Below are 27,220 nucleotides of genomic sequence, written 5' to 3'. Positions count from 1 at the left end.
GCTGTGATGAAGGAGTGGAAGATGTACCAACTTGATGTCAAGAACGCATTTCTCAATGGAGACCTTGAAGAGGAAGTATATATGTGTATGCCTCCAGGATATGAGGAACCTGGAAAATGTTGCAAGCTAAGGAAAGCTTTATATGGGCTCAAGCAATCTCCTCGAGCGTGGTTTGAACGACTCAGACTTGTCATGAGACAATGTGGATACCATCAAGGGAATGGAGATCATACACTTTTTGTGAAGAGAAATAAGCAAAAGGTTACTATTCTGTTGGTATATGTTGATGATATGATTGTCACAGGTGATGATGAAGATGAAATAATGAAGTTAAAGAAACTGTTGGCGATCGAGTTTGATCTTAAGGACCTTGGTAAGTTGAAATACTTCCTTGGCATAGAAATTGCTAGGTCTGGGACTAGCCTTGTGCTAAATCAACGGAAGTACACTCTAGATTTGTTAAAGGAGACTGGGAAACTAGGGTGTAGACCAGCTTCTACTCCTCTAGATGCTGGCCATAAGCTAAGTCTTAGAGACGGGGAGCCACTCTGTGAAGAGGCAAAAAGAAGATATCAATGTCTTGTAGGGAAGTTAATTTATCTTACTCTCACTAGACCTGATATTACCTTTGCTGTGAATGTGATGAGCCAGTTCATGCATGCTCCCACGGATGCCCACTTGAAGGCTGTTGACAGGATCTTGTGCTACTTGAAGAGGAATCCTGGCAAAGGTCTCTTATATGTCAAGCAAGACACTCTTGGGATTGAAGGTTATTCAGATGCAGACTGGGCAGGCTGTATTGACACTAGGAGTGATAGAAATCTAGCACCAATATCTGTAACCAGAAAACAGCACTCACGCAGGAAGATAGAGATAGAGAGAGAGAGAGGGAGAGAGAGAATGAAAACAAGAAGAAACTGAGGAGAAGAAGCCGTAGCCAAAATGGTTTGCACGGCCTCTATTTATAATCTCATTTCCAGAATTCTAAGAGTCTCCAATCGTAGAATCCTAGGAGATTTCACAAGCTCCAAGGACATTAATTACATCATAGAAACCTAAGAGACTTCACATATTACAAGGATATTAACTACAACATAGAATCCTAAGAGACTTCCCATATAACAAGGATATTAACTACAACATAGAATCCTAGGAGACTCTTCACATGTTACAAGGACATTAAATATCTTAACACATTCTACAAGGAGGTGGAATCCTAAGAGACTCCTCTTCAACGTGCTGGTGAAGGATTTATATTTTAACACCCTCCCTCAAGTTGTGCATGGTTTTGCACCATGTACAACTTGCCTTTTAGAAACCAGAATCGTTCCTTTGTTAATCCTTTTGTAAATAAGTCTGCAACTTGTTCATCTGTACGAACATAAATAGGCTGAATCTCCTTGTCTTCCACCTTTTGTCTAACAAAGTGTTGATCAATCTCAATGTGCTTTGTTCGACCATGTTGTACGGGATTAAAGGCAATGTTAATAGCGCTTTGATTATCGCACATTAACATTGATGTTTTAATCTTTTCTCCAATGTCTTCTAGCAAATGTCTAACCCATGTAACTTCGGCAGTACCTGCAGCCATGCATCTGTATTCAGCTTCAGTGCTGGATCTTGCTACTGCCTTTTGCTTTCGACAACTCCAAGACACAAGATTACGTCCAATGAAAATACAAAAACCAGAAATGGACTTTCTTTGATCGGGATCTCCAGCCCAATCTGCATCTGTGAATGTCATAAGTTGATGTCTAGTAGTTATATTTTCACTCTTACCATAAACTAAGCCATCTCCTGCTGTCCCTTTAAGATATCTTAATATTCTTTTGACAGCATCCATGTGAGTATCTTTAGGTGCATGCATAAATTGAGATACTTGATTCACAGCATATATAATATCTGGTCTAGTAAATGTAAGATATTGAAGTGCCCTAACAATACTTCGATATTGTGTAGGGTCTTCATATAACTCCCCATCTTGAGCACTTAGTCTTTGATTTAGAACACTAGGAGTTCCAACAGGCTTACAATCAGACATACCTGACTTTTTCAGCAGATTCAACGTGTATTTCTGTTGTGTCAATGTGAGGCGATTATTGTGCCTATCAATCTCCACTCCAAGAAAGAATCGTAAATCACCAAGCTCTTTCATTTTGAAGTTTTGCATCATCAAAACTTTAGCTTCTTCTATGTGTTTTTCTGAATTGCCTGTGATAACAATATCATCAACATATATAAGAAGTAAAGTAAATATGTTTTCCTTTCGATAAATGAAAAGAGAGTGATCTAGAGGACATCTCCGAAAACCACATTCTTGAATCTTGCAAGAGAAACTGTCAAACCACGAACGTGAGGCCTGTTTAAGTCCATAAATAGATTTTCTTAGTTTGCAAACCCATGCATGAGAGTCTCCTTTCGTGTATCCTGGAGGTTGTTCCATATATACTTCCTCCCTTAAATCACCATGAAGAAAAGCATTCTTCACGTCCATTTGATGTAGTCTCCATCCATATTCAACTGCCAATGATATAATCACGCGAATTGTTCTCATTTTGATCACAGGGCTGAATGTCTCATCATAATCTTCTCCATATTGTTGTGTAAACCCTTTTGCTACTAACCTTGCTTTGTGTCTTTCTATGCTGCCGTCAGGTTTGTATTTAATTTTGTATACCCATTTGGAGCCCACTACGTTCTTTTCGTGTGGCCTCGGAACGATCTCTCATGTTCCACATTCATGCAAGGCATCCATTTCTTCTTTCATAGCCTTTCTCCAATGATGTGATTTTGATGCTTGATCAAATGAAGTAGGTTCTTCCTCCTTGCCAACTTTTGCCATGAATAACTGAAAATCAAGTGATAAAGAATCATAGCTAACCCACCTGTGAATGGGATGACGAATGCGTTGGGATCTTCTAAGGTGGGGCATGTTGTCTTCTTCACTGTGAGCATCTCTGTCCCTTAGTCGTCGACTGTAGATAAGACCCGAATACCGATGTGCATCGTTGCTCTGTTCTTCATTATTGTTTTCGTGATGACTTGATGACTGTGTTGGATCTTCTTGATTTTTACTTTGAGCCATATCCGACGGTTGTATTGCTCTCTCTGAATCTTCACTTTGAGGCACATCATTTTCTACAACAGGATCTGCATTGAATAACTGTGTACTGGTCCAGGGATCATACGATTCAATGGTCATAGGCATTTCATTTGTATTATCAAAACTATGTTCATCAAAAATGACATTTCTTGAAGTTTTGATACGTTTAGTTGTTGGATCATAGCATCGAAAACCTTTATATTCATCAGCATATCCAACGAATCTACATTGAATAGCTTTGTCTTGAAACTTGTTCCTCAAGGCAGCATCAACGTGAACATAGCATACACAACCAAAAACCTTCAAGTTCTTATAATCAGGTTGTTTGCCTAAGAGTGTAAAATATGGCGATTTAGACATCAAGAGTGTCATAGGCAAACAATTTATTATGTATACAGCAGTATGGAAGGCTTCAGTCCACAAGGAAATGGGCACATTAGTATCATGCATCATGCTCATGGCGCTTTCAACTATATGTCGATGTTTCCGCTCAACTACACCATTTTGTTGTGGTGTGTAAGGGCAGGAAATTTGTCTAGTTATCCCTTTTTCACGTAGAAATTCAATAAAATCAAGCGAGGAATATTCTCCCCCTCCATCACATTGAAAATGCACCACATTGGATGAAAATTTAGTTTGAATCATGGCATAGAAGTTTCGAAATATGTGAGGTACTTCTGATTTGTGTTTCATGAAGTAAATCCAGGTGAAACGTGAGTAAGAGTCAATGAATAAGACATAATATCTTGACCCAGACATGGAATCAATAAGGGCTGGCCCCCATACATCAGAAAAAATAGTTTCAAAAGGTTTGGAAGCCCTTTGATTTATATTATGGAAAGGTAAAACATGACTCTTACAAAGTCCACAACTTGAACATTTTTTGACACTTGAAGTAAGAGGTAAACTTGATCTTGGAATGAGACTATCTGTGACAAGTTTTTCAATGAAATGTCGACCACAGTGTCCTAGCCGACTATGCCACAAATCAGACTCCAAAAATTGGTTAGGGCCCCTTACTTTTGATTGAAAATGGCAAGAACTTGGCACTGATGACGCATTATGAGAAAGAGAAAATGTCTTCAATCCTATATCAAAAGTGGATGAATCCTTGGGTAGACATTCCTTGAGGACGTACATATTCCCTTGACGCTCCCCTCTAGCGAACATTTTCTTCGTTTGGAGGTCCTTGACATAGACAGAAGAAGGTGTGAATTCAACAGAAGAGCTTGTATCATCAATGAGTTTAGAAATGGATATGATGTTCTTTTTGATATTGGGAGCAAGAACAACATTAGACAGTGATAGAGACGAGGATGACAATGGAATATGTGCATTTCCAATATGTGTAATAGGATGAGATTTTTCATCACCTGTTATAATGCAACTTCTACCGTAATGAGGGGATAAGTTAGTCAATTTACCTGCATTTCCTGTCACATGGGTAGCTGCACCTGAATCCAAGAACCATTCTCCCTGCTCATTTTGCTTTATAGTCATCTTTGAGAATGCGGTCATCAATAGCTGTTGCATATCTTCAGCGGTGGATTTAGAACTTTGTCCTCCTTGTTTATAATTATGTCTTACCCCTTTGTTTTTATTTTGAGGATTAAACCAATATTGTGCCTTCATGTGTCCTTTCTTGTTGCACTGAAAACAAATTGGTATTTTTCTTGAAGTATCCAAAGGAGACATACCTTGGTTATGTGGTGTTGGTAGAATGCCACGACCACCATGGTTGGAGTTCCCATGGCTCTTACCAAACTTTACATTCATAGCCAACACATTTTGGGAGTTCCCTTGATCAGTCCTTTCAATGACTCTTTTCATATTCATTTCATGTTGGAAAAGTTTACCTTGTAGTTCGTTGAAGGAAGGCAGAACAGGAAGGACCTCAAGAGCTGTAATAAAAGCATGATAATCATGCCCAAGTCCATTCAAGGTTTGCTGCACCTTTTCCTTATCAGAAATGTTATTCCCTGAGGCAGCAAGTTGGTCTGCGACGGTCTTAATACGCCCCAAATAATCCATGATAGACGTTGAACCTTTGCTCAAATTCTGAAATTCTTTCTTTAAGTACATAATCCGAGCTTCTGATATTTGGGAAAAGGTATCAGCAAGGGTTTCCCATAATTCTTCTGCAGTACAATCATCAGAAACTGAAAGTAACACTTGTTGAGATAAAGTTGACAAAATATACGCAACCAGACTTTGATCACGTCTCATCCACATGGCATGTTCAGGATTGTTGTCTTCATGAACAGCAATAACTTCTCCTGCGTCATTTTTTATTTCCTGTAAGACGGATATTGGTGGAGCCTTTGTTGAACCATCGAGATGTCCAAAGAGGCCTTGACTTCTTATGAAAGGCATGATTTGCCTTTTCCAGATCAGATAACTCTCATGATTGAGTTTTTCGGTAATAAGGTGAGGAAGAAAACTTGAGGACATGCTAGAATGCGAAAGGTTTTCCATGACAGCAGAAAGGAATGGTATATAGGTAGAAGATGAGAGGGAAAGAAGACACGATATAACAAGATGTGTCCTTGGGTAAGCAAGAAGAAAAAGGAACAAGAATTGCGCAAGAAAAAAGTAAATTCAGAATAGAGACAAGATGAGAAAAGAGTTCTAACCAGATCAGACCTGTTTGGGCATTTCGTTTGGTAGAGATAACGTAACCTGGCGCTCTGATACCATGATAGAAATCTAGCACCAATATCTGTAACCAGAAAACAGCACTCACGCAGGAAGATAGAGATAGAGAGAGAGAGAGGGAGAGAGAGAGAGAGGGAGAGAGAGAATGAAAACAAGAAGAAACTGAGGAGAAGAAGCCGTAGCCAAAATGGTTTGCACGGCCTCTATTTATAATCCCATTTCCAGAATTTTAAGAGTCTCCAATCGTAGAATCCTAGGAGATTTCACAAGCTCCAATGACATTAATTACATCATAGAAACCTAAGAGACTTCACATATTACAAGGATATTAACTACAACATAGAATCCTAGGAGACTTCCCATATAACAAGGATATTAACTACAACATAGAATCCTAGGAGACTCTTCACATGTTACAAGGACATTAAATATCTTAACACATTCTACAAGGAGGTGGAATCCTAAGAGACTCCTCTTCAACGTGCTGGTGAAGGATTTATATTTTAACAAGGAGGTCCACCTCTAGCTATTGTATTTATTTGGGAGGGAATCTCATAGTGTGGAGAAGTAAAAGGCAAGATGTTTGTTCGCGTTCCAGTGCTGAAGCAGAATACAGAGCTGTTGCCATGGGAGTTTCCGAGCTTTTGTGGCTGAAAGTATTGTTGACTGATATTGGTATAAAGGTTGAAGAACCAATGAAGATGTATTGCGATAACAAGTCTGCAATTAACTTGGCCAACAACCCTGTGCTTCATGACAGAACAAAGCATGTTGAGATTGATCGGCATTTCATTCGAGAGAGAATTGATGCTAAAGAACTTGTACTTCCTTACATGAGATCTGAAGACCAAACGGCTGATGTTCTGACGAAGGCTTTATCTTCGACCTCATTTGAGAGAAATGTATCCAAGTTGGGCATGTTTGATATGTATGCGCAACTTGAGGGGGAGTGTTGAAGTATGTTAGATGGGTCTCGGGACCGGGTCCGTATCCGATCCAACTTGTAGCCCTTGTTGGGCATTATTTAAGTCGTGTAACCCTAATCCTTATTGTGTGAATGAAAGACTAAGGAGAGAGAGAGTCTGGAAGCTAGTGGGCACCGGCTCCTCCTCATTCGTGGTTTTTTCCCTCTTGTTGAGGGTTTTCCACGTTACATCGTGATCGTTGTTTCTCTTCCTCTTCTTGTTTGTGTTTCTACAACATGTAAGTGAAGACTATATAGGAGGGAGAGAAAGAGTGCCGCCTAGGGTACCGAGCCCGCCTCGATATCCGTGCCCCAAAGGACCGGGTCCAGATATGGACCCGGTTCTCCATTACAATATATTCTAACAGACTCAAATAGCTTCAAGTACCGGGACAGTTACAGAAAGTTTTTTTGGGATAAAGTTAGAACTACATACAATTTTTGACCTTCCAATTGTAAAGAACAATGATATAGATGAAAATCTCTACCAATATAACTTAGATCAACCACAAAAGAAGAGAATCTCTGAGTAAAGGCTTGATCTCACATAGCCAAGCCCTTTGTTTAATTCAGCAGAGCAGAGATTTAGAATTAGGGCTACCTGATGCCTGCTGATATTGAAGATGATCATGTTCAATGAAGAACCCAGCATATTCCAATTTTCGAGTGAAGATGGCATCAGATGGCCTAAGGGATGAGCCAGCTATGATACCATGTTGAGGTTGGATGAGAGAAATCAGAAAATCGTCATTCACTAACCCTAATATCTAGTTAAATAAAGATTAGCAAAACAATTAGATTTACGAAAAGATTAAAGAACATTACCAACTAATAAATATTGCAATCTATTACCCCAAACTTATAAATACTCCTCCCAACACTTGTAATTAGGCCTGGGCATGCCCAAAACCCGAGCCCGGGCCTGGCCGGATGCCCAAAACCTTAGCCTGGGCCCGGCCCGATTAAAATAAAAAATATCTTTTTAAATATAAAATAAACATTTTTTAATATAAAATACATTTTTAATAATATATATATTATTAATTATTAAAAATTTATCGGGCAACCCAGACCGGCCCAATACATTATCGGGCCGGCCAGGGCCGATTTTTTCGCGCCTAAACCTGGGCCCAATGCCCACCTCTACTTGTAATGGCCAATTTTTCTTTCCATTTATTTTTATATTCCTTAACTGCATTCTCTGTTCTATTTATTATGATTCTTTGGCCTTTCCACCTAAGATCTTGGTTAGGATTAGTTTGGCTCATTTTGAAAATCATCAATGAATCCCTGAAAACCTTTACCTCCTATGTGTTGCTTCATAATGGAAGCCCATGTCACATAGTTGATACTCGATAGGAGAAAGCTCAAGGAATGGTCCAAGAAAGAGGTCTTAATTGTCCTCCACTAAAAAAAAAAACTCAAAAAAGTAAGAGAACACACCAGAAATAAAGTGGAGCTAGGCTGCCAAACAAAGAGAGAAGAGCTTCCAACACACGTGTGCAAACAAGAGAGAGCGAGAGATAGTTCTAAGAAGATCCCTTGCTACCCTTATTGGAATCCAATAAAATTGGAGACAAAGTAGAAGAAAACAAGCGCAAGCCCACTCTTTGTTATGAAGTTGAGACCTAAGACTAGAGGGATAGGATGGGAAGGTAAGACAAGCACCATTTCTAGCTGCAGATAAAAGGTTTTTTTTTCCAGTGTTGTATGTATCTTACGAACGGGACCGTATCGTACGATATGTATCATATCGTTTTAAATTTACGATACGATACATCACCTGTATGGCAAACAGGTGGTGTATCACATGTGTATTTCATATATCATGCGATACATAGTCTGTATTGTACGATACAAGGGGATACACCCCGTATGACACGATACATGTCTATTTTGAAAAATATGGGGTTAAAACCACCCTTTTTCATACTAATTTTTAAAATTTGCCTCTCTTCATTTTTGAACATATCTAACAGTTGAAGAAGGGGCAGATTGTGGCAATTTTCAAAAGGAATAATCAGTTTCACCATGAAATCGTCAATTGAGGACAGATTTATGCATGGATGATTGATTCTTGTTTAGATAAAGGGGGTTTATATATTCTACGAAAGATGAAATGACAATGAGATGATAAAACGAAGCTGTTTTCATTTGTTATTTGCATTAACATTGAACAATTTTGTCTTGTGATGTGATGTATAGTGCACGTAAAACTTGGTTTTTGATGTCTTATGGATCTTATGACTTACTTATGAGTTATTATGTAGATCATCTTATAAATTATATTTCTTGATGTCTTAGTTCATGTTGTGTTGCTATATGATATTATGACCACTTATTAATGTTTGTGAAGTAACTTCATACCTATAATAAGCCTGCCATTATGTATGACATGCTTTTTCATTAAAAAACATAATTTTTATTTTTCTTGATTTATCTGATTTTTCTCTATTTTTTCTATTTTTCCTATTTTTTTAATTAAAAAAATAAATTTACGATACGCATATGATATATTACAATACTTTACGATATGACATATCTATTGGCCTGACCAATACGGCTTATGATACGCTTTTTTACAACATTGCTTTTTTCTGCATGGGTGTATCTGGGTGGAGGGGAGTTTTCAAAGCCAGACCTAAAAAGTAGCAATAACAAAATATGCAATGATTTTTTCAATATTACTAGAAACACATTTATGTTTTCACATGGTTTATCTCATTAATCCAATCTAAGTTATTGATAACCAATGGTTTGAAGAGATGTTATCTTTAATTAACAGTGGACAACCAGGCCTGTTTCTAACAATATCTAACAAATAGGCCAATTTTTATTATTGTAAATCTTTAGGTGTGTTTTGAAAATACCCTTTTTCTTCGTGTTTAGCATGTGGACATGCACAGAAAGTTAGGAACATCTTTTTGATAGGTGGAAATCAAAAACAACCTGCCCATGAATCCAGGATTTGCAAGAAACTTTATAGAAACCTACTACTTGCAGGAACAGACAGCTCCCAGAAAGCTACTTCTTTCAAAAACCAAACACCCTGAAAGTCCATGTTTTGCATGCATTCCAAGTTAAAAAATGAGTGACTTATAACACTTTTGGAAGTGATGTTTTCCAAAAGTCTTCCATGCAGACAACTGACAACCATACAGAAGTGCCAAAGCAACATAGGTGTTGGAAATGTATGGCACACAGTGTGGTGGTAGGAATGAAAGCCATAAATGGCAAATAAGGTTGGCAGCAGAGCCCAATTAAACATACTATTTATGGAAAAATTTTACTCAAGGCCAGGAATCAAAAAAGAAAAGGATGCAATACATAAACCTCAAGAGAGGAAAAGAACATGAAACTGACAATTCAAATTATGAAGAAAACAAACCTGAGTTGAAACATGTAAATTCTAAACCAAGCAACTATAAAGTCAGAAGGAAACCTGTCAAAGAGTTAAACATATCGGCAATCAAGATTCCAACATTATTTTGTGGAATAGGTACACCTAATAACAGAGCCAAAGTAGGCACCACGTCTACCTGGAAAATAGCACCACAACATTAGCTGTTGCTATGGCAAAGCATTAAAAACAAATTACTTTAAAAAGAGTAACTGAGCTAATATACTCAGAAGATACAAAACCCAGAAAAGGTACGAAGTTCAGGCATGCTTAATAGCTAAAAGAACTTTTCTTCTTCAATTATCTTTAACCAAACCGTTTGAATTTCAAAAATTTGACCCAATTACTCCAGAAATCTACTTACTAAGGCATGAAAAAAAAACCAAATGAGTGACATTCATTAAATAGTACTATTTAAGAAAGAGAACCTGGTCATCTCTAATGATAGGACAGGCATTGCTTAATACGGTTGAAAATGTCAAATATGAGACATTTGTCAGAAAGACTAAAAGGTAAAAATGAAATAAAAACTGCAAACATGTTGACAAATTTTACACTAAAATCAGCAAATCTTAGTTAAGGAATCATTGAGGAATATCTTAAAGCAGAATAGCATATACATCAATGTTGTAAAAGGCGTATCGTAATGTGCATCGGCCGAGCCAACCTACGCACTGTATCATAACATATTGTAAACATAGCGTACCGTAGCGTATCATAAATTAATTTTTTAATGCATAAAAAAAATAGAAAAAATTGGTAAAATCAGGAAAAACAAAGAAAGTTTAAGAAAAAATTTGTTCTATATAACAAACTCATCACATCATTCATAAGCCATAATATATTATCAACACACTTAGAAATGAGAAATAAGATTCATAATAACATAATACATGTCTATCACAACTTTAACTTTTAAACATTAAAGTGCTTTAGATTACATTACAAGTTGACAACATATAATATATCATAATTATCATCACTCAAGGTCTCATCGTCCCCATGGGGCCATGAGTGATGTAACGCTCGACTCGTTTTGTAGGTGGGCCGGATCGGGTCCAGACCCGGACCCGAATCCAGTAGCGTGGGAGCCCGACGTCGCCCTCTTCTCCCTCGTTTCCCCTCTTCGTCTCTCCCTTTGCTATGACCACAACGCATAGAAGAGGAAGACGGAGGTCGGTGCAGCGGCGACGGAAGTGGACGGCGGCGGCAGCGGCGCTCAGCTTGGGGATGTGTTCTTCCCCCTCATAACAGCGGCTAGAATGCGTTGGTGTGGCGGCATTGTGAGATTTTAGCCGTTTGAGGACCTCTCGAACTTGTGAGGTGGCTGCCGGGAGGACCGCAACAGTTCAGACTCTTAAATTGGGGTGAGCAAGGCCTAATCGAGCCTAGATTGTTGTATATTTGTTGTTGGAGCATGCATAATCATTAATGGAGCATGCTAGATTTAAGATTTGATGAATTAGGATGTTTGTTAACGACGTTACTATTTTGGGGAAGGTCTAGGACTCATGTGGAGGAACGATGATCCATGTCTACAATGATCTTATAAGCATGATGGGTTGATTTTCGAAGCAATTAGGAAGCATGGTAGAGATTGTATTGTTGTGGAGAACGTTAGAATCGTTTTGGTTAGCTTGGGGAAATATGCTTCTATTGAGGTGCATATACGTTGTATGTTGAGAATCTTATGGTGGGGAAAACACTTCAACTAAGGAAAACAAGTGAGAATCGTCGTACATGTGATAAGTTGAATACAAGCTTTGAGTTCTAATCGTTGGCGGCAACCTCGTGGGTTGGGTAGAGACCCTTTTTGGAGGGTTTCGTGGGTCGACACCCATTTGAGACGAAGACATGCCTCGATGACGGTATTTTCAGATTTGTATCGATGGTAAGCGAAACGAGTAGAGAACTTACCATTTTGTTATGTTTGCAGGTACACCGGGCACGTCAAGTAGGCCTTGAGCAATGTGGGTCGTAGTTCAAGGTGTTTAGTGGACGCGTGGCAGGTATGGCAGCATTCCAGGCAAATCCCTGCCTGGACAATTGTGTGAATGTGTGTTCTTAGGATCGTGGGATCCTAAGATTGTGATGTGCTTGATAGATTGTTTTGTGAATGAATGTGTGTATGCATGTACATGAATTGATATATGATATGAAGGGTTTTGAAAGGCTATTAGTGATTATTTTGAAAATGTTACGCCTTTGCATGTGCATGCTAGAATTGATAACTGCTTACGACAGATGAGGTGGGGTATCGAGTCGAGTGTCTCCTCGACCCCGATTGTGCATTAGAGAGCATCATAGAATGACAATTGCATAGGACAGATACGAGCCATCACGGATCGAGACTACTCTCCGGGATTTGGCCAAGTTTTGAAAGATCTGATTGATGTGTTTGATAAGATGTGAATTTTTATGAATGTAAATGTTGTGAATTGTTGCATATGTATTGCCGTGGGCAATAATGCAATTGATTGGAATTGGAGGGTAGTTGTACCCGTATTGTATGACGGCTAGCTATGACTGTTATTGTTATGTGTAGACCTCGTGGGGAGGCAATTGGAGGTGTGGGTGCACTCGTGAAGTGAACCAACCTCGAGCTAGCCGGTCATTCTGTAATTGTGCAATTATAATGATAAGAATGATAGAATAAGAGATGATTGCCCAGTGGGATGTGGCTATGTGTTTGGGAGTTGCCCCGCCTTCGCCACTGGTCTCGCCTGTTCGGAGCACAGGCGGTGCAAGGCCCCAGGGTACTGTTGTGTGACGTGCTTGGAGCGTGGGCTCCCGCCTTCCCAACCTGGGTGTCCTAGGGAGGGCTGAGTATCTCTCCGTGGAATTCACACATCCATGGATGAGTGCTCTACCGCTGCAGCGGATGGATGGATCCATACTGTTTTGGGCCACCACGGGGGTTGTTTCTCGGCTATGGGCCGCCCGCGGTGTGCACGTGCCTGTGTTTGCACCCACAGGAACTGTTAATTCACTAAAGCTAATGAAAATGAATGTACCTGATTGAAATGTGTGTGAACGAATGTATGTGATTGATGGGCATGTGAATGCTATGATTGAAATGAAATGTTTAAGCATGCCTTGCATGTGATTGAGATTGTGTTTCTGTGGCCCTTGAGTGGTCTTTCATGTTGTGGTATATGTTAGGGGTTTTCTTGGCAAATGATGTGCCTATGCTTTGACACGACATGACGATAGATTGTTTTATGATTGTTCTTGGATTTGAGCCCTACCTAAGAGGGTTTGAGATTTTCCTGGCTTGTTGCCATACTGCGAAGGCTAAGCCTTCAGTTATTTCTTTTTCAGGTTTTGGTGGACCCGAGGCAGCAGGTTGATCAGATAGCTTCACTCACATCCTACTGGGGAGGTTTTGGGTCTTTGGTAGTGCCGGCGCGTCATGGTTTGGTCTTTTTGATGTCTTATTTGTGTTAGGCATCAAAGTTGTGGTTTGGGGCATTTTTGTCATACACATATATGTGACTTTGTATGAATTAAAATTGTTATATAAATGAAAGTTTGCCCCATGGTTTCAAATGACCTAGCTCCATCTTTTTTTTGAAATTGTTGTGTAGTCGCACCTCAATGCTTTATGTTTATAAAGGGTCAAAAGGTTGGGGTATGACAAGTAAACCTTCTTCTCCACCACTGAGTTCTCCCCTAAATCAATGATTTATCACATAAATGGGTATTTTTTGTAGAAAAACTAGTAAAACATCCCCTCTCACAACTTTTAGACATGCTTAGAAAGAGGAAGCGGAAGGTTCTTTTGTAAAAAAATACAAAAATTCATGTTATCCCCGTATCGTACGATACAGGGCTGTATCGGCCGTATTGTACGATACAGCCCCCATATCGTGCACAAGCGATACATATTGCACGATACGGGCCCTTATCATGCAATACAAACAACGCTGATTACATACATAGTTCATAACTTCATAACATGCTTCTGCTAAGTAACTTTTACACTATTAAGTAGCTGCATTCACAGTAATAACCTTTTCAAATCCAAAGGCCAGAAGTTTGGGGTCAATTAAACTTCCAAATTTTTGACAAAGTAGAACATCCTGAATTTAGTCGAAGTCCAATATTGATGAGGACATGTTACCCATATTAATATACTTGTGCCTTCACATGTATCAGTTTTAAAATCTCAATTTTTAGGAGCATTCAGCGAGTAGAGCCAACCTGAGCTGGACTTGACTCACCTGGATAAACTGGAGTCAAGTTCAAGTGAATAAATGAACCCACTTAATGTCACCAGTCAAGCTCGAACTAGACAAGCTCGGCTCAGCTAAACTCAATTAAGCTCGTGGAAAAATAACATGCAAAAGTCACTTCACAATATTATCACAAGTGAAAAGCTATTCCAATGGGTTTCTTTTTGCTGAGCAACTTGAACGGTCAGAGTTCAAATCTGAGCATCTCCATTCATATTAAAAATAATTTTTTTACAAACAGCTCGGCTAAGCTCAAGCCAAACTTTGCCTCGAGCTCAACCAAGTGGAGCTCAATCTTCTTTAGCTTGAGCAGCCTCGAGCTTGCACTAGTCAACTCGAGCTGGACTAAAGTTGTGACTTATGGCACTAGAGCCAAGTTCAATCAGGCCTAGCTTGGCTCGTGAACAGCCTTAGTTTCAAGGTTCAGGTCATATATAAAATGTAGAAACATCACAAGACAAGATTCAGACAATAAGAAGAATGAACATACATATGAACGAGTGGCACCAGATGCACCCATATAAACAGCTCCAGCATACCTGATTAACTGTTTTATATTTGTCTGAGGCAGAAACTGCCATTTTGCCATTCAAATGAATAAACATAGCCAATGAATCAGTTTCTTCAAATGATGAACCCCCATGATTTCCGCTGCTAGTCATTCCATGATCACTAAGCACAACCTAGAATGGATCAGAAAATCAACCCTTTCAAACATAAGCTAGAATATATAAATGACTTGGTATATAAATATCACACAAACACAGAGTTCAGCTCTACATGGCAACAACCCTACAAGTTATAAAAACAAAGGAACCAATGGACAATAAGAGAGGAATGACAAACCAAAAGGGTATGCTTATTAACAGGATTCTCTTGCAAATTAGCTGACATGTGAAGCATCTTGATAATCCCATCCATCTCCTTGAGTTTCAAGTTCATCAATGTACTGAAACATATAAAAGCACCACAAATAAGCTCACAAACAACTAAGGAAGACAAGCTACCAAAATAAGCAAAAGAAAGAAGAAATGACCTATAGCGCCCAGCAATATGGCCAGCATGGTCCAGACCCAGGTAGTGTAGAATCTACATAGAAGACAGCTCAATAAGATTATAAGACCTATGCAGAAAAAAGTTTTTTATCTAGTTCCACATTGTGAGATAAAATCTCCATACTATATGCAGTAAGGATATTAGTTCTAGCCAACCTATACATGAATATGAGATAGGTGAAGCATAAAGTAGGCTACGTATAATTAAGACAAATGGAAAGAGAACACATGTGGTTTACCATAAACCATATGCGTGCAGGGCCGCAGGCATAACAAAATAAACAATCTACGAAAATTTTCCCTGGAGAAATGTTCACAGAAAACCCCATGGCAATGGACTAATTATATGTCTATACAAAAAAAAAAACACCCCAAGGACAGCAAATTAATAATTTGATATTTCAAAACAAGGACCAATACAAGACTAAAAATGAACATTAATAAACTCACTGCACAGGAAGACCTCCTGGAACATGGGACAAAAGAAAGGGATTACATCACCACCTTTCTACTGTCCAATTTGGGTAGTATTAAGGAGAAGAAAGCCAAAACCATCAGCCAAGATCATTATGGCTGCCCAGGGTCTCCAAGATGAATGGCCAGCCATTATACATTCTAAACAATTACTAACCATCATCAACTGCAGCTTACCATGAGATCCCAGTCATCTGCAACAAGCTCAACTTCTAAATGGCGAGAAACATTGTAATCCACCTCAGTTGTATCTTTAACCTATGCAGAGTAAAGATCAAGATATGAACCACTTAATTATTCACAAGATAATTTATTTTAGTTTCAAGAGGAAAAAGCTACAAACAAAAAATTTACTAAATGATATAAAGAAGTTATTGTGAAATATCAAGCAATGATCCAAAGAGGAACCTGGTACAAATCATAATGAGTTACACATGAATTATAAGATCCTCATTGGCCTTCACTTGTCTACTGCCATCCAAATCTAACACCCATTTATGCCATTTAAAAAAGGAACAGGAAAGCCAGCAGTTTCTTCATTCATGTTACAGAAGTCACATGAGAACCAGTGCACTAATGCAAATACAGAAAATACAGACATCCTTGAAAGAACAGAAAATATTTTTTCCTAGTACACTAATTGTATACTTCTATTTCGACAATCAGATATCACGTCACTTTCAATTAACCTTTAGATAATAATTTTTCTTAGTGCAGTAATGGTATGTCTTGACTGTGAGACAATTTAATTTCATATTCTTTTAGTTAAACTTTGTCCAGAAAATAGATTCTTGGTTCCCCTAGAGCTCTCATTTAAATTTCTCATATAAGAAAGTTTATCCAATATTGTAAATATCAGATTCTGAGTTGCATTGGAAATTTGGAATCTTTAAAAAACCAATGCACATTGCAGATATTCATTGGCCTGTTTCAACTGTACTGGCCATAAAAAAATTTATTAGTACGTCAGTGAATACAGGGCCATATTGGCTTATAAGAGCTGGCTTGTCTTGCATAGACCCCATATCAGCCAACATCCTAAGGGAGGAATTTTGAACCCTTAAAATTTCAATCTTCTACAGTTTGATGTGGATCTGCCAATATGAGCTCATTGGCATCGATACTGACAACATTGAGTTTTTTCAATTAACATGAGCACCCTCTGATAATTATGCCATCCACATATATGACCAGCTCAATGCTTGAGACAACGATGTGTTAGTTCATGAAATTACAGTATGACAAGATCTATGTTCCAAAATTGCAGCAAATAAACCTGAAGAGCCATTTCATTAGCATGAGTACTTACATAGAAGCTGCTAACACCATCACATCTTGTGAACAAGCCTGGAAATAACTTGATCCATGTCTCGTCACCAAACATTAAAATTTTCCAGCCAATACGGTGAAGCTGTTCTGCACAAAGCACAGGAATTTCAATAACTAAGAATAAAATGATTAACTATGCTTCAGGTAGTCTTCCATGTCCAAACTTACCAAGAAGATTATCATCTTCAAAAGCTTGAGTATTAAAATTAAACGCCACATCCAGAAATCCTGAGATAGCCCCAGAAACCAGAGCCTGCAGACATTACTTGGGCAAATCAACCAAATTTTAGAAAGAGTTGCAAAACCTCCATTGGCAACACAGTGAAGAAAAATGATTTTTTACCTTCAAGCGAGGCATAGTGACTGTTGGAGGTGCTGCTTTGGCATGGAATCCAGTAGCAATCCCATTTGAGAGCAAATAATGAGTGTAAGGCATTGCTTCTATCATAGAATACGCAGGAGGAGAACCATCTCTCCCTAGTACAAACTCTGCCGGTAAACCATCAACAACCTGAAAGGACATCACATAAGAAAAGAAAGAGCAGTGACTGAATCAAAATAAAAATATAACAATCAGATATTTTGATGAAACTATAATTGGGTGTGCAATCAACATACCATCAAAATTACACGTTCAAAGACTGGCTGTATACCTGAAATTTCCTGCAGTCAAAAAATAATCAGTTGAATCAGTTATAAATGCATTTATATAACTATGCACTGATAAACTGAACATATAAACTAGGATTAATGACTAATTGGACAGGTACACTTGAATAGAAGCACCAAAGAAGAAACCAGAATATATGCAAAAACATCCAGTTTTCCTTTTATAGTAATAGAAGTGTGCCACCGGCTCACCAGCTTATATATTCCCAATGTCAGAAAACATAAATTTCTCAATATGCTTAGGAACTGAGAGAATAGAAGTGACTTGGTAGCATTTTGATACTTGGTACTTGACACACCAAGTTTCACCATAGTTGAGTATGTAACTTTATGCCTCTTCAGGAATGTCTGTTATTACGATTGAGGCATGCCTTGATTGGTCAAAGTATTCGAGAACAGAAGCACCTAAGCAGGTGGCTGGCCAGTTGTTGTAGCAAACTTGCTGATATTGCCTTCATGCAGTAGCAAAGTTGGTAAAACTATCTTATTAGTCTTCTCGTGATTAATTAAAGAACAACTACCTTCCAACATACTATTTAACACTAATGCTTACCCTTTTATCTTCAATGATAATGATATTGCAAAGACTATTATTCAATTTAGAAACAGAGAGCAACCCAATGCTCTGTATGGAACACCTGCACTTTCTTCATTATTTGATTATCTTCTTCAACTTAAGAATAGAAGCAATATTTACATCTGTGCTAAAGTAATTACCGACCTCAATGTCTTTGTTCTAATGGAAGCTTTGAGTTCAAACTTCAAAGTATTGATCACAAACCTCCACTTTCATTACACAGTCAACTGTGAAAAGGAAGGGAAATTGTATTATGTATTAGGCATGTTGTGAACACTTGGAGTACCAGTTGTTGGATAACCGTCGCCACCACGAACACACCATGGGGTATCCAGTTTGTAACAGATTGCCTAGATGAACTTAAACAGAAACTGCCAGTTCAATACACGAAGTCTCCTGTTTAGGAAACTTTCAGGTGTCAGGTATATTAATACCCATTCTAGAAAAATCCTAAATGTCACAAACATTAAGCATGCAGGTTATGACAAATTTTAAGTGTGTGTATCCATCCCCTTGAACATGAGCGTCCGGTTTAGGACACTTAGTGGAATCCTCAACATAAAGTCACTCATTTTCCCCCCTTTCTTCTTTCTACGAACCTTTTCCGAAGTGACCTTGATAGGGAAGAAAAGAATATCAAAGCTGCAAACGACAGTTGTCCGTAGCATCTAACAGAACCAATAATAGAGTCATAAACCGTCCAAAATAACCCAAGTGGACAACGTGACCGTCTATCTAATATGATATTTAGTCTAGTCAAGTTGTTACAGTAACAACTTTTTACTATAAAACAGAAGTCCTAACAATTGGACCATGTATAATGGAGAAAAAGGCAATATGGCAATGAGGTGACTCACACCCAATTTTCTTTCGCATAACTAATCCCAAAGCAAAGCTCTCGTAATCACACTTGTGCTTAATTACAAGAAACGCACTAGTTTACATATCTCAAGACTCAAAATATCATCCTCTCGGAGATTCAATCTTTTCATGCAAACCAATCAAGCCAAGTTTCATTAGTACGGGACTTACAAAATCAAAAACGAGAAACTGAAAAAATAGAGAAGTAGGGGCGCAATGCTTTCCTTGTACAAAGATCTTAGCTCATGAGGAAGCAATCTTCCCACATCCGGACCGACAGGTCGATCACATAGAAGCCGATAACTCTCTGGGCCACTGCCAAAGCGCACATCCAATCGGTGAAAACAAAAATAAACGTTCTAAACTGCTTCTGAGGCCAAAGACGAGAGACGTGCATACCTTGAACCGGAAATCGCAGATTTCATCGGAAAAAACGCAGAGACGAACAAGAAGAGGCCAACCATCTGCAGAAGGATCGCAACAATGGTCCATACCGCCAATTTCTCGCAACTGAGAGAAGTCATAGGAAGATTCTTCCAAAAAAGACGAAGAAACCAAAAACTTCGTAACAAGAAAGACAAACCAGAAGACAGACGTCTCTCTGGATCGCAGGAAATGAGCGGGAATTTTCTATCGCCGGGGACGCGAGAAGGACGATCTTGTAGTTAACGAGAAAACGACGGACGTTATTGTCCGTTCCAAGAGTTTAAGGGAAAATACAGGAAGGATGATCTCGTAGTTGACGAAAAAAACCGGGGAAATTATTGCCCGTTTAATATTTGAAGAAAGATACAAGTCAGTCGGGACTTCCTTTTTGTCCACAGCGAGAAAACGAGCTTATATCAGCAAAGCCATGTTTACCAACATAAAATGCAACACATAATTTAAATATAATATGTTCTAAAGTAAGAGTTATTAAACAATAACATATGAAATATTGTTTCTTTCTTAAACATACCTTTAAGAAGGGTTGGCGTCGCTTTCTATGTAACAATTCGACCCATTTTTAGGCTAAGGCCGCTGGTTCAGCATATTCCAATCCGCTCCTTAGTAGTTTTGACTCCAATTCAAAAAAAACTAAGAACCAAAATAAATATCTATTTAATAACCTCATCTATAAGCCCTTAAAGATCTTTACAATCTATGACTAAGTTTTAGGGTGTTACATTTCAAGTTAGAGATGGTACAAGTAAGAATGGTTTTTCTTTCTTAGAATACACTTAAATCATAGTTGGTAAAGTAGTCGACATAGGTCGCAGGTTGCTCAAGTCATCTACGATCGTCTATTTATTGGGTCACAAGTCAAGGTTCGTCGAGTCAGCTGGGATGGTCAACTAATCACATGTTCCTTTTTACCGTACATTATGTAATTACAATGTTTGTTATTTTCTACATTGTGAATTATCATAAATTTTACTAAATATTGACAAATACTTGTATTACATGTTATTCAGTTTTAGTCGGTAAAAAACGTGAAGCCCACACAGCCTTACCTTCTTCATTATTTATAAGAAAATTGCACTATAAGAAATTGTGACCTAACCCAAGCAAGTCATTCAGTCTTGTTGAGTTGCTGACTTGGTGTCCTGTTTTTCAGCCAATCCAAGTCTGAGTCATGAGTTTACCAACTATGAACACTTTGTCCTAGACTATTTTTGTCTAGCAATTAGTGTCATAAGGCATTATACAATACCTTAAAGTTAGTAATACTTCATCATTTTCAATCATGAATACTTGGTGAAATCACAAGTCAGATATATCATACTAGTGATTTCTTCCTCTCTTGGCATATGCAATAAAATGTGTGTGCTGCCTGTTGCTCGAACAATCGTAATATAAGTGTTTATACACTAATATTAATGTCAAACCATTCATATGATGTCTAAGTATGCCATTGTAAACTAATGCAATTACATTGACGTATGGAAAACCATGGAGTGCCCTTATTTTTTGCTAGTGACTTGATTATAGTGTCTCATATGTAAAACGCAAAATATTACGTTCAAAATAGGCATAAAGTACTCACCAATGGTTATTTGAATACGTGAAAGATCACATTTGGGATCTCGAGTTCCATTGATGATGATTAAGTGTTTTGAATAATATAGCCACATGCATGTTTCTCAATTGTCCTTTGCATGCCATATGTAATAAACCTCTACTTCTCACAACTATTCAAAAGCAATGCATGGCTAGTATGATCCACACTCAATAGGTCGTTCTTTTAGTAATATGCATATATACAAACTAAGAACTTAGCTGTCTTCTTAAATATATTAAAGTCAGACATGCATGGTTTTTTCAAGTATTCAACCAAGAGTAGCACTGAAATGTGAAATGAGTTATGATTTCTCACAAAAACATGCGTACAGTTACATATCATGTCACATGCACACCACACTGTAACCAACTTTTATATGTACATTATTACATAACATGTTTTCACAAGTATATCATTACATTTTATCACACCACATAAGCAAAACCACATTATTAACAAATAACAACTATGTGATAATTAAAGACCTTGAAAAGGAATGCTAGTTGAAATACAAGAAAGACAGTTGGATGGTTATGGTTGGTGAAAACTACATTTTCTTGAGACATGTTTATTTTGTCTAGTTTTCATTTTCTAGACAAGTTATTTGCCGCGTTGTTGTCCATAAAGATTGTATCATAGTTCTTTCCACACATATATTAACATTATCCAAATAAATTTTTGTTGCCTATTACATTGGTTTTTGTTGTTTATCTTCATAAATACTTGAAAAAAGAAACTTTAAACTAATTAATGTGCATTAAAAAACTTGATCACATATTGAAAATGAGAGTTGGCCATGTTGGCTTGGAATGAGGACTTGTCACATCGGCAAGATGGCTCGTTTTTTGCTTGAAAGCAATCACCAGGAGTACACTGTGATCGTCGCACTAGCACCATGGAGGGTGGTTCATGCGTCCACTAGTATTTGAGTAAGAAAGAATGTAAATGATGAAAACTAAGAGCCTACATGACTATCATGCATGAATGATCATATATGAACCAAAGCGAAGCTGGAAAAATAACGTGTAGACCTAAATTAAAGACGTCTAAGTTGATGAGGACCCAAACTAGAATGAGTAGGCAACAGAGGGGCATTTGTTCGACAATTTATACTTCTTTCTTGAAGGATGGATTGTTGCAGGGAGATAACTCCTCAAACTGGGTATTGATGCCACAGGGAGAGATCAACTGGTTGGCATCTAGTGAAGATAGCATGCAATTGAAGCATTCATACCATAAACATTACTTATGACACTTCCATGACCATTTTTTAATAATAAATTGTTAAGTTTTAAGCGACATATGGCATCCGGTAGGATTGAATCATCCATTAAATGTGTTGATTTTAATAGTCCCATTTAGAAATCAAATGGTTCATGGGAGATTAAAAAAGTCAACTCAATACAGTACCTATCATCCAACAATTTTGGAGGAATGTTTTGCAGATGTCTATTTTATTGATAAAAGGCTGAGATTTTTACACCATAGATACACATAATATTATGCCTTCTTACATGTGTTTCTTACATATGCATCCGAATGTTTTAAGATGCTTTTCAAAAATCTAAATATGACAAATATGTTAATGTGAACATATTATAAGAATCAAAAGGTAATCTTGCAATTATGTGTATCGGATTTCATGAGCCGAAAAATAAAAAACGCTAATCTTCATGGTAAAATAATTTACATTATAAAAAAATTGAAAAACATAAATTATTGCATATATGTGTTTTATCACAAAATATGAGCAGTAAGGTTGGCCGTGCCAAACACGGTAAATCGGAGATACCTTGCAAAAAAAAAAAAAAAACCCGAGATTTAGCGAGTATTTACTCCCTGCACTCCCTCCTGAACCTGGGACGCCTGATAGGAGCGCGGCGAGAAGACGAGGTGCATCTCTTCTTCCGAGGAGTCTCTTGTACTTCTCCGCCCTTTGCTTGAGGACTCTGTTTGTCAAGATGCCCATGAAATGGTAAGCAAATTATCTCTTCTTCCGAGGAGTCTCTTGTACTTCTCCGCCCTTTGCTTGAGGACTCTGTTTGTCAAGATGTCCATGAAATGGTAAGCAAATTCATGATCTCTATGGTGAATGTCCCTTCTCTTGCAGCACACTTAGTTTGGTTTTTCTTTTTCATTAATCAATCTCCCATTTGCTTGGTCGTAGCGGATTCCATGAGTCCGTCCTATAAAATTTTCATTCTCTTTCTTCATAATCGGTGCCGCGGATACTACCTACTGCGATTCTGTTCTCAAGTGAAAATTGAACTTGTGATGTTGGGTATCGAAATGGCAGCTTTGTGTTCCTGATATTCGTAAGGTTGGTAGCTTTTGATTGGGATTTTCTTGCAGATAATCAGTAACTTGGGAATCTGGGAGTCTTTGGCGTCTGTGTGTGCCCTTGGAAGAGTAGGCACTTTAAATTAGAATTATAAGCTGTGGTTTTTTGTCTAAATTTAATTCATTTTCCTTTTTTTGCCTTTTTATTAGCCTTTTCTTTTCATTTTCTTGTATATGTTAGCCAAGTCCAGCGTTTCATTGGAGAAGATGCTTTAGTTGATTTTTTTTCAAGCTTTTTTTCGCTTCTATTGATTATGATACTTATGTTTGCAGTATTGATTTGGCGGCATATTTGACCTGGAATTTTTTGGATTTTGAGTGCAATGGTTTTCTCAAAGGTTTTGGATTTTTCAATGCATTGTTGCTCACAACAATGGGTTGTTTAGAAACTTAAATATGGTGGTTTACGTATGTCCGCGTGTTCATTTCGGTCTATAGGAGAGAAATTGTTTGATTCAAGGGGTTGCGGTTTTATAATCAATAAAAAATAAATTAGAGTTAGAGAATCTCAAAAAGTGGCGAGAATGCATGTTTGGTTGCTCTATGATATGGAAAGAAACTGGTGGGCGTCATACTTCGTATTACATGAAATTATCCTTTTTACTGTTGACTTCCAGCACTAAATTCTTTACCATTGGCAAATTGACGCTTAAGCCAAAGCCTTGATGTAAATATGTGCTGCTTTTAGGATTTTATATTGGCAGCCAAATAGTGGAACTGCCATCAACAGCCAAATCCTCACAGAAGTCTATCAATGTGTTGAAAGCATGAACGCAACCAAGGGAGGGCGATGGAAGACCTCAATCACTCTTTACAAAGTCATATTGCGAGGTTCCCTCTTTTAACTTGATAATTTTTCTTAAGATGTTATTTTTTTATGTTTTAATACATCTTAGGAGCAACGATTTGATTTTCTTCTCCATGGTTGCAGACCCAAATGCGCCTGCTGAATATGCTCGTGATTTCCTTGGAATCTCACTTAATGAACAACCTAATAAGCACTACTTCATTCTTCGTGGTTCACGAGTAGTGGTGGAGGCAGATTCAACGATTTTAACAATCATGGAGAAATTACAATCTTACAAATCCCGTTTGTCTCTTTTCTTTGAAGTAAGAACTAAAGAACTGGACTCTCAAAAACCTCTGGTTCATATAATGGCATGATTCAATTTCTTGAAGTAAATATGTGATTAGAAATTCTAAATTTTCGGTTTGGGAAAAAATTTAGTTCTGGGGATTTAGCTGTGGTCCCCTAAAGACTAACATTTATACAAATATACTCAGAGCTACACATAAAAAACGCATTGATGTTATGAATATTTAGGAGAGCTATGAGCTGCGGGTTTTGTGATCTCTTTGATCATCTGGTCATTATATGTCTCTCATGTGTACAGGCAAGATAGGTGCCAATTCACTAATTTTCACTGGTTAATTCGTGACATTTAAGTTTTTAGCAGGTGGAGGTTTGCACAGTACGAAGGATTGGATATATTTTACAATCAAAATGCTGTGAATGAATGTAGCGGCTGCAAATGAAGCCTACCTATTCTGTGTGGACAAAACTAGGATCATACCCTAACAACCTGGTTTTATTCATGTTGTATTGGACTTAGCACATGAAAGTAGTAAGCATTTGCCTCTAGAAGCATGTAATGATTATTTCTTCTGCCTTTTCTTGAATGATTTTTATTACAAGTTTACAACCAGTAGTCTGATGTGACAAGCATCATGGATCTTTACCATGTTATTACAGTAGGAGATCCACCTGTGCATGTTTGTTGAGGTTGTCTACTATCTTGCTTTGCTTTGATTCTTTATATTGCTCTTCCTTTTGGAGTTAAACAACAAATAAACTCAGTATTTATGAGACCATATAAGTAAGTTTGAGTTTATGTTTTATCCAAAATGGTCATTGTTGATTTTCTCCCCCTCTGTTGTGCTTCCCCCCCATAGGGTATCCAATATCAGATTGGTGACTTCCAACTAAGAGTAGGCAAGGTTGTTCTCTCTCACTCTGAAAACTTAAAGGGAATCGTTATGGAGGTAAGATTCATATAAGCTTTTCCATTTGTGTGAATTATCTCTATATAGATGAATCCATTATCTTTAATATATGTGTTTTTGGTAGTTTATCTCCATTTTGATTGCCACTTTTATTCCTTGTCTTGACTCTCAGGGATAAGTCTAGCTCTTTGTGGCTTATCATATCAAAGTCATCTCCTTTCCCATTTACATGTATCTTTCAAAAGTTTTAATAGGTTTTGGAGAAGAAATGTGGATGTTTGTCTCAAAAGGTTGTAGACAAAGTCGAAAAAAGGGATATTTCATATACGTTTATTGCATGTTGCCTGGTAGGGATATTTCATATACGTTTATTGCATGTTGCCTGGTATCTATAGCTGTTTGGCTTTCAAGGCAGGTGAAATTAGATATCTGTTTCAATGGAGAGGTAAAGTGGGTGGTTGAAGGTCCATTAGACTTGATGATTATGATCAGCAAATCTTGCTGATTCTGTTCTTGAGAACTCCGAAAGGTGGAGACCTGCCAACCATTTCATTTATCCTTCGTCAACCATTATTGGCTGAGGGTTTGCATTGTTACAATGCAAAGTTGAAGCTTGTTTCTCGGGTGCATTCATGCGTATTTCCAGAGTGGTACTTTTAGGTTGTTTGGAATATATAAAATCAGTCATTGATCAATTACATAATGATTAACTGAGTAGCTGAATTTTCAGAAGGTGACTTGTTCCTCTTGTTGCATGTGTTACTTTCTATTCCTGCTTCAGGTGGAATACATGCCCATTTCATCAGTAGAGAAGTCCCGACAAATCATGGAGGAGTTTTTGGACATCTGGCAGGAAACATTGTCGAAGAAATCGTTACCAGGTCATTTTGTACATAATGAGGCAAATTTCGCAGATTATGGCCTGGCAGATCACTACACGTCACAACACACAGCTGTACAGTATGTGCTTGTCATGGGCCATCTCATTGCTGCAGTGAGAGGTTAAGAATCAGACTATCGCTAGCATGTCTTAAGACAATGATTCACTGATTCGTCCCTTTCCTCAACCCTGACGCTACATTACTTTTTCTTGACCATGGTTTTCACTCCAAGTGCGTTACTCCACCAAAAATTGTTCGGTTGCAGTTGGAGATGAAATAATTCTATAATAGTTCTAAAGCAGCAAAAATTTGTTGTACAAACTTCTGCAGGAGTATCTTGGCTTATGTACAGGAAGGTTCTGCTCGTCTAGTACTTGTCAGAAACCTAAGTCAGTGTAGGCACAAATATGCAACAAGATTATGCGTCTTTCCGAAAAAATAAGCTGTGAAAACAAGTAGCTTTACTTTTACAACCCTATTATAGTTTTTCATACTATGGCCCAACTTCCCAAGTTGCAAGGTATCAAATCGAGTGTGGTCTGAGATAACGTTAAAAAAGGATGAATATTTTGTTGAAATAACAATCTACATTTGCCAACCTTGACGTTTTTTTTTTGTCCTCGAAAAAGAGA

The 27,220-nt window shown here is 37.8% G+C and overlaps 2 protein-coding genes across 8 annotated transcripts in view; one reads left to right on the top strand and one right to left on the bottom strand.

Moving 5' to 3' along the window:
• The window catches only part of LOC116263141 (GPI ethanolamine phosphate transferase 2), a 49,626-nt gene extending 29,629 nt beyond the window's left edge, over positions 1-19,997 (bottom strand). Inside the window, exons 1-11 of one of the 7 annotated variants that reach the window (XM_050080145.1) lie at positions 19,722-19,997; positions 19,549-19,637; positions 17,834-17,880; positions 17,559-17,726; positions 17,384-17,468; positions 17,196-17,302; positions 16,064-16,144; positions 15,394-15,446; positions 15,204-15,306; positions 14,897-15,040; positions 10,165-10,261 (exon numbers count right to left, since the gene is read on the bottom strand). In XM_050080145.1, coding sequence (XP_049936102.1) covers positions 10,165-10,261; positions 14,897-15,040; positions 15,204-15,306; positions 15,394-15,446; positions 16,064-16,144; positions 17,196-17,302; positions 17,384-17,468; positions 17,559-17,726; positions 17,834-17,880; positions 19,549-19,637; positions 19,722-19,846 — 1,099 coding nt within the window. In that variant the 5' untranslated portion in view covers positions 19,847-19,997. The other 6 variants (XM_050080146.1, XM_050080147.1, XM_031642751.2 and 3 more) reach the window with 6 other exon arrangements.
• A 3,184-nt stretch (positions 19,998-23,181) lies between these two features.
• On the top strand, positions 23,182-27,079 carry LOC116263410 (mediator of RNA polymerase II transcription subunit 20a). Its single transcript, XM_031643161.2, has 5 exons — positions 23,182-23,338; positions 24,392-24,534; positions 24,635-24,813; positions 25,657-25,746; positions 26,489-27,079. The coding sequence occupies exons 1-5, from the start codon at positions 23,325-23,327 to the stop codon at positions 26,711-26,713; spliced, it is 651 nt and encodes a 216-aa protein (XP_031499021.1). The 5' UTR covers positions 23,182-23,324; the 3' UTR covers positions 26,714-27,079.
• Positions 27,080-27,220: the final 141 nt, after the last annotated feature.

Source organism: Nymphaea colorata, chromosome 10 (assembly GCF_008831285.2).
Source record: "Nymphaea colorata isolate Beijing-Zhang1983 chromosome 10, ASM883128v2, whole genome shotgun sequence".
Taxonomy (NCBI): domain Eukaryota; kingdom Viridiplantae; phylum Streptophyta; class Magnoliopsida; order Nymphaeales; family Nymphaeaceae; genus Nymphaea; species Nymphaea colorata.
This window is presented reverse-complemented; position numbering and strand designations above follow the sequence as displayed.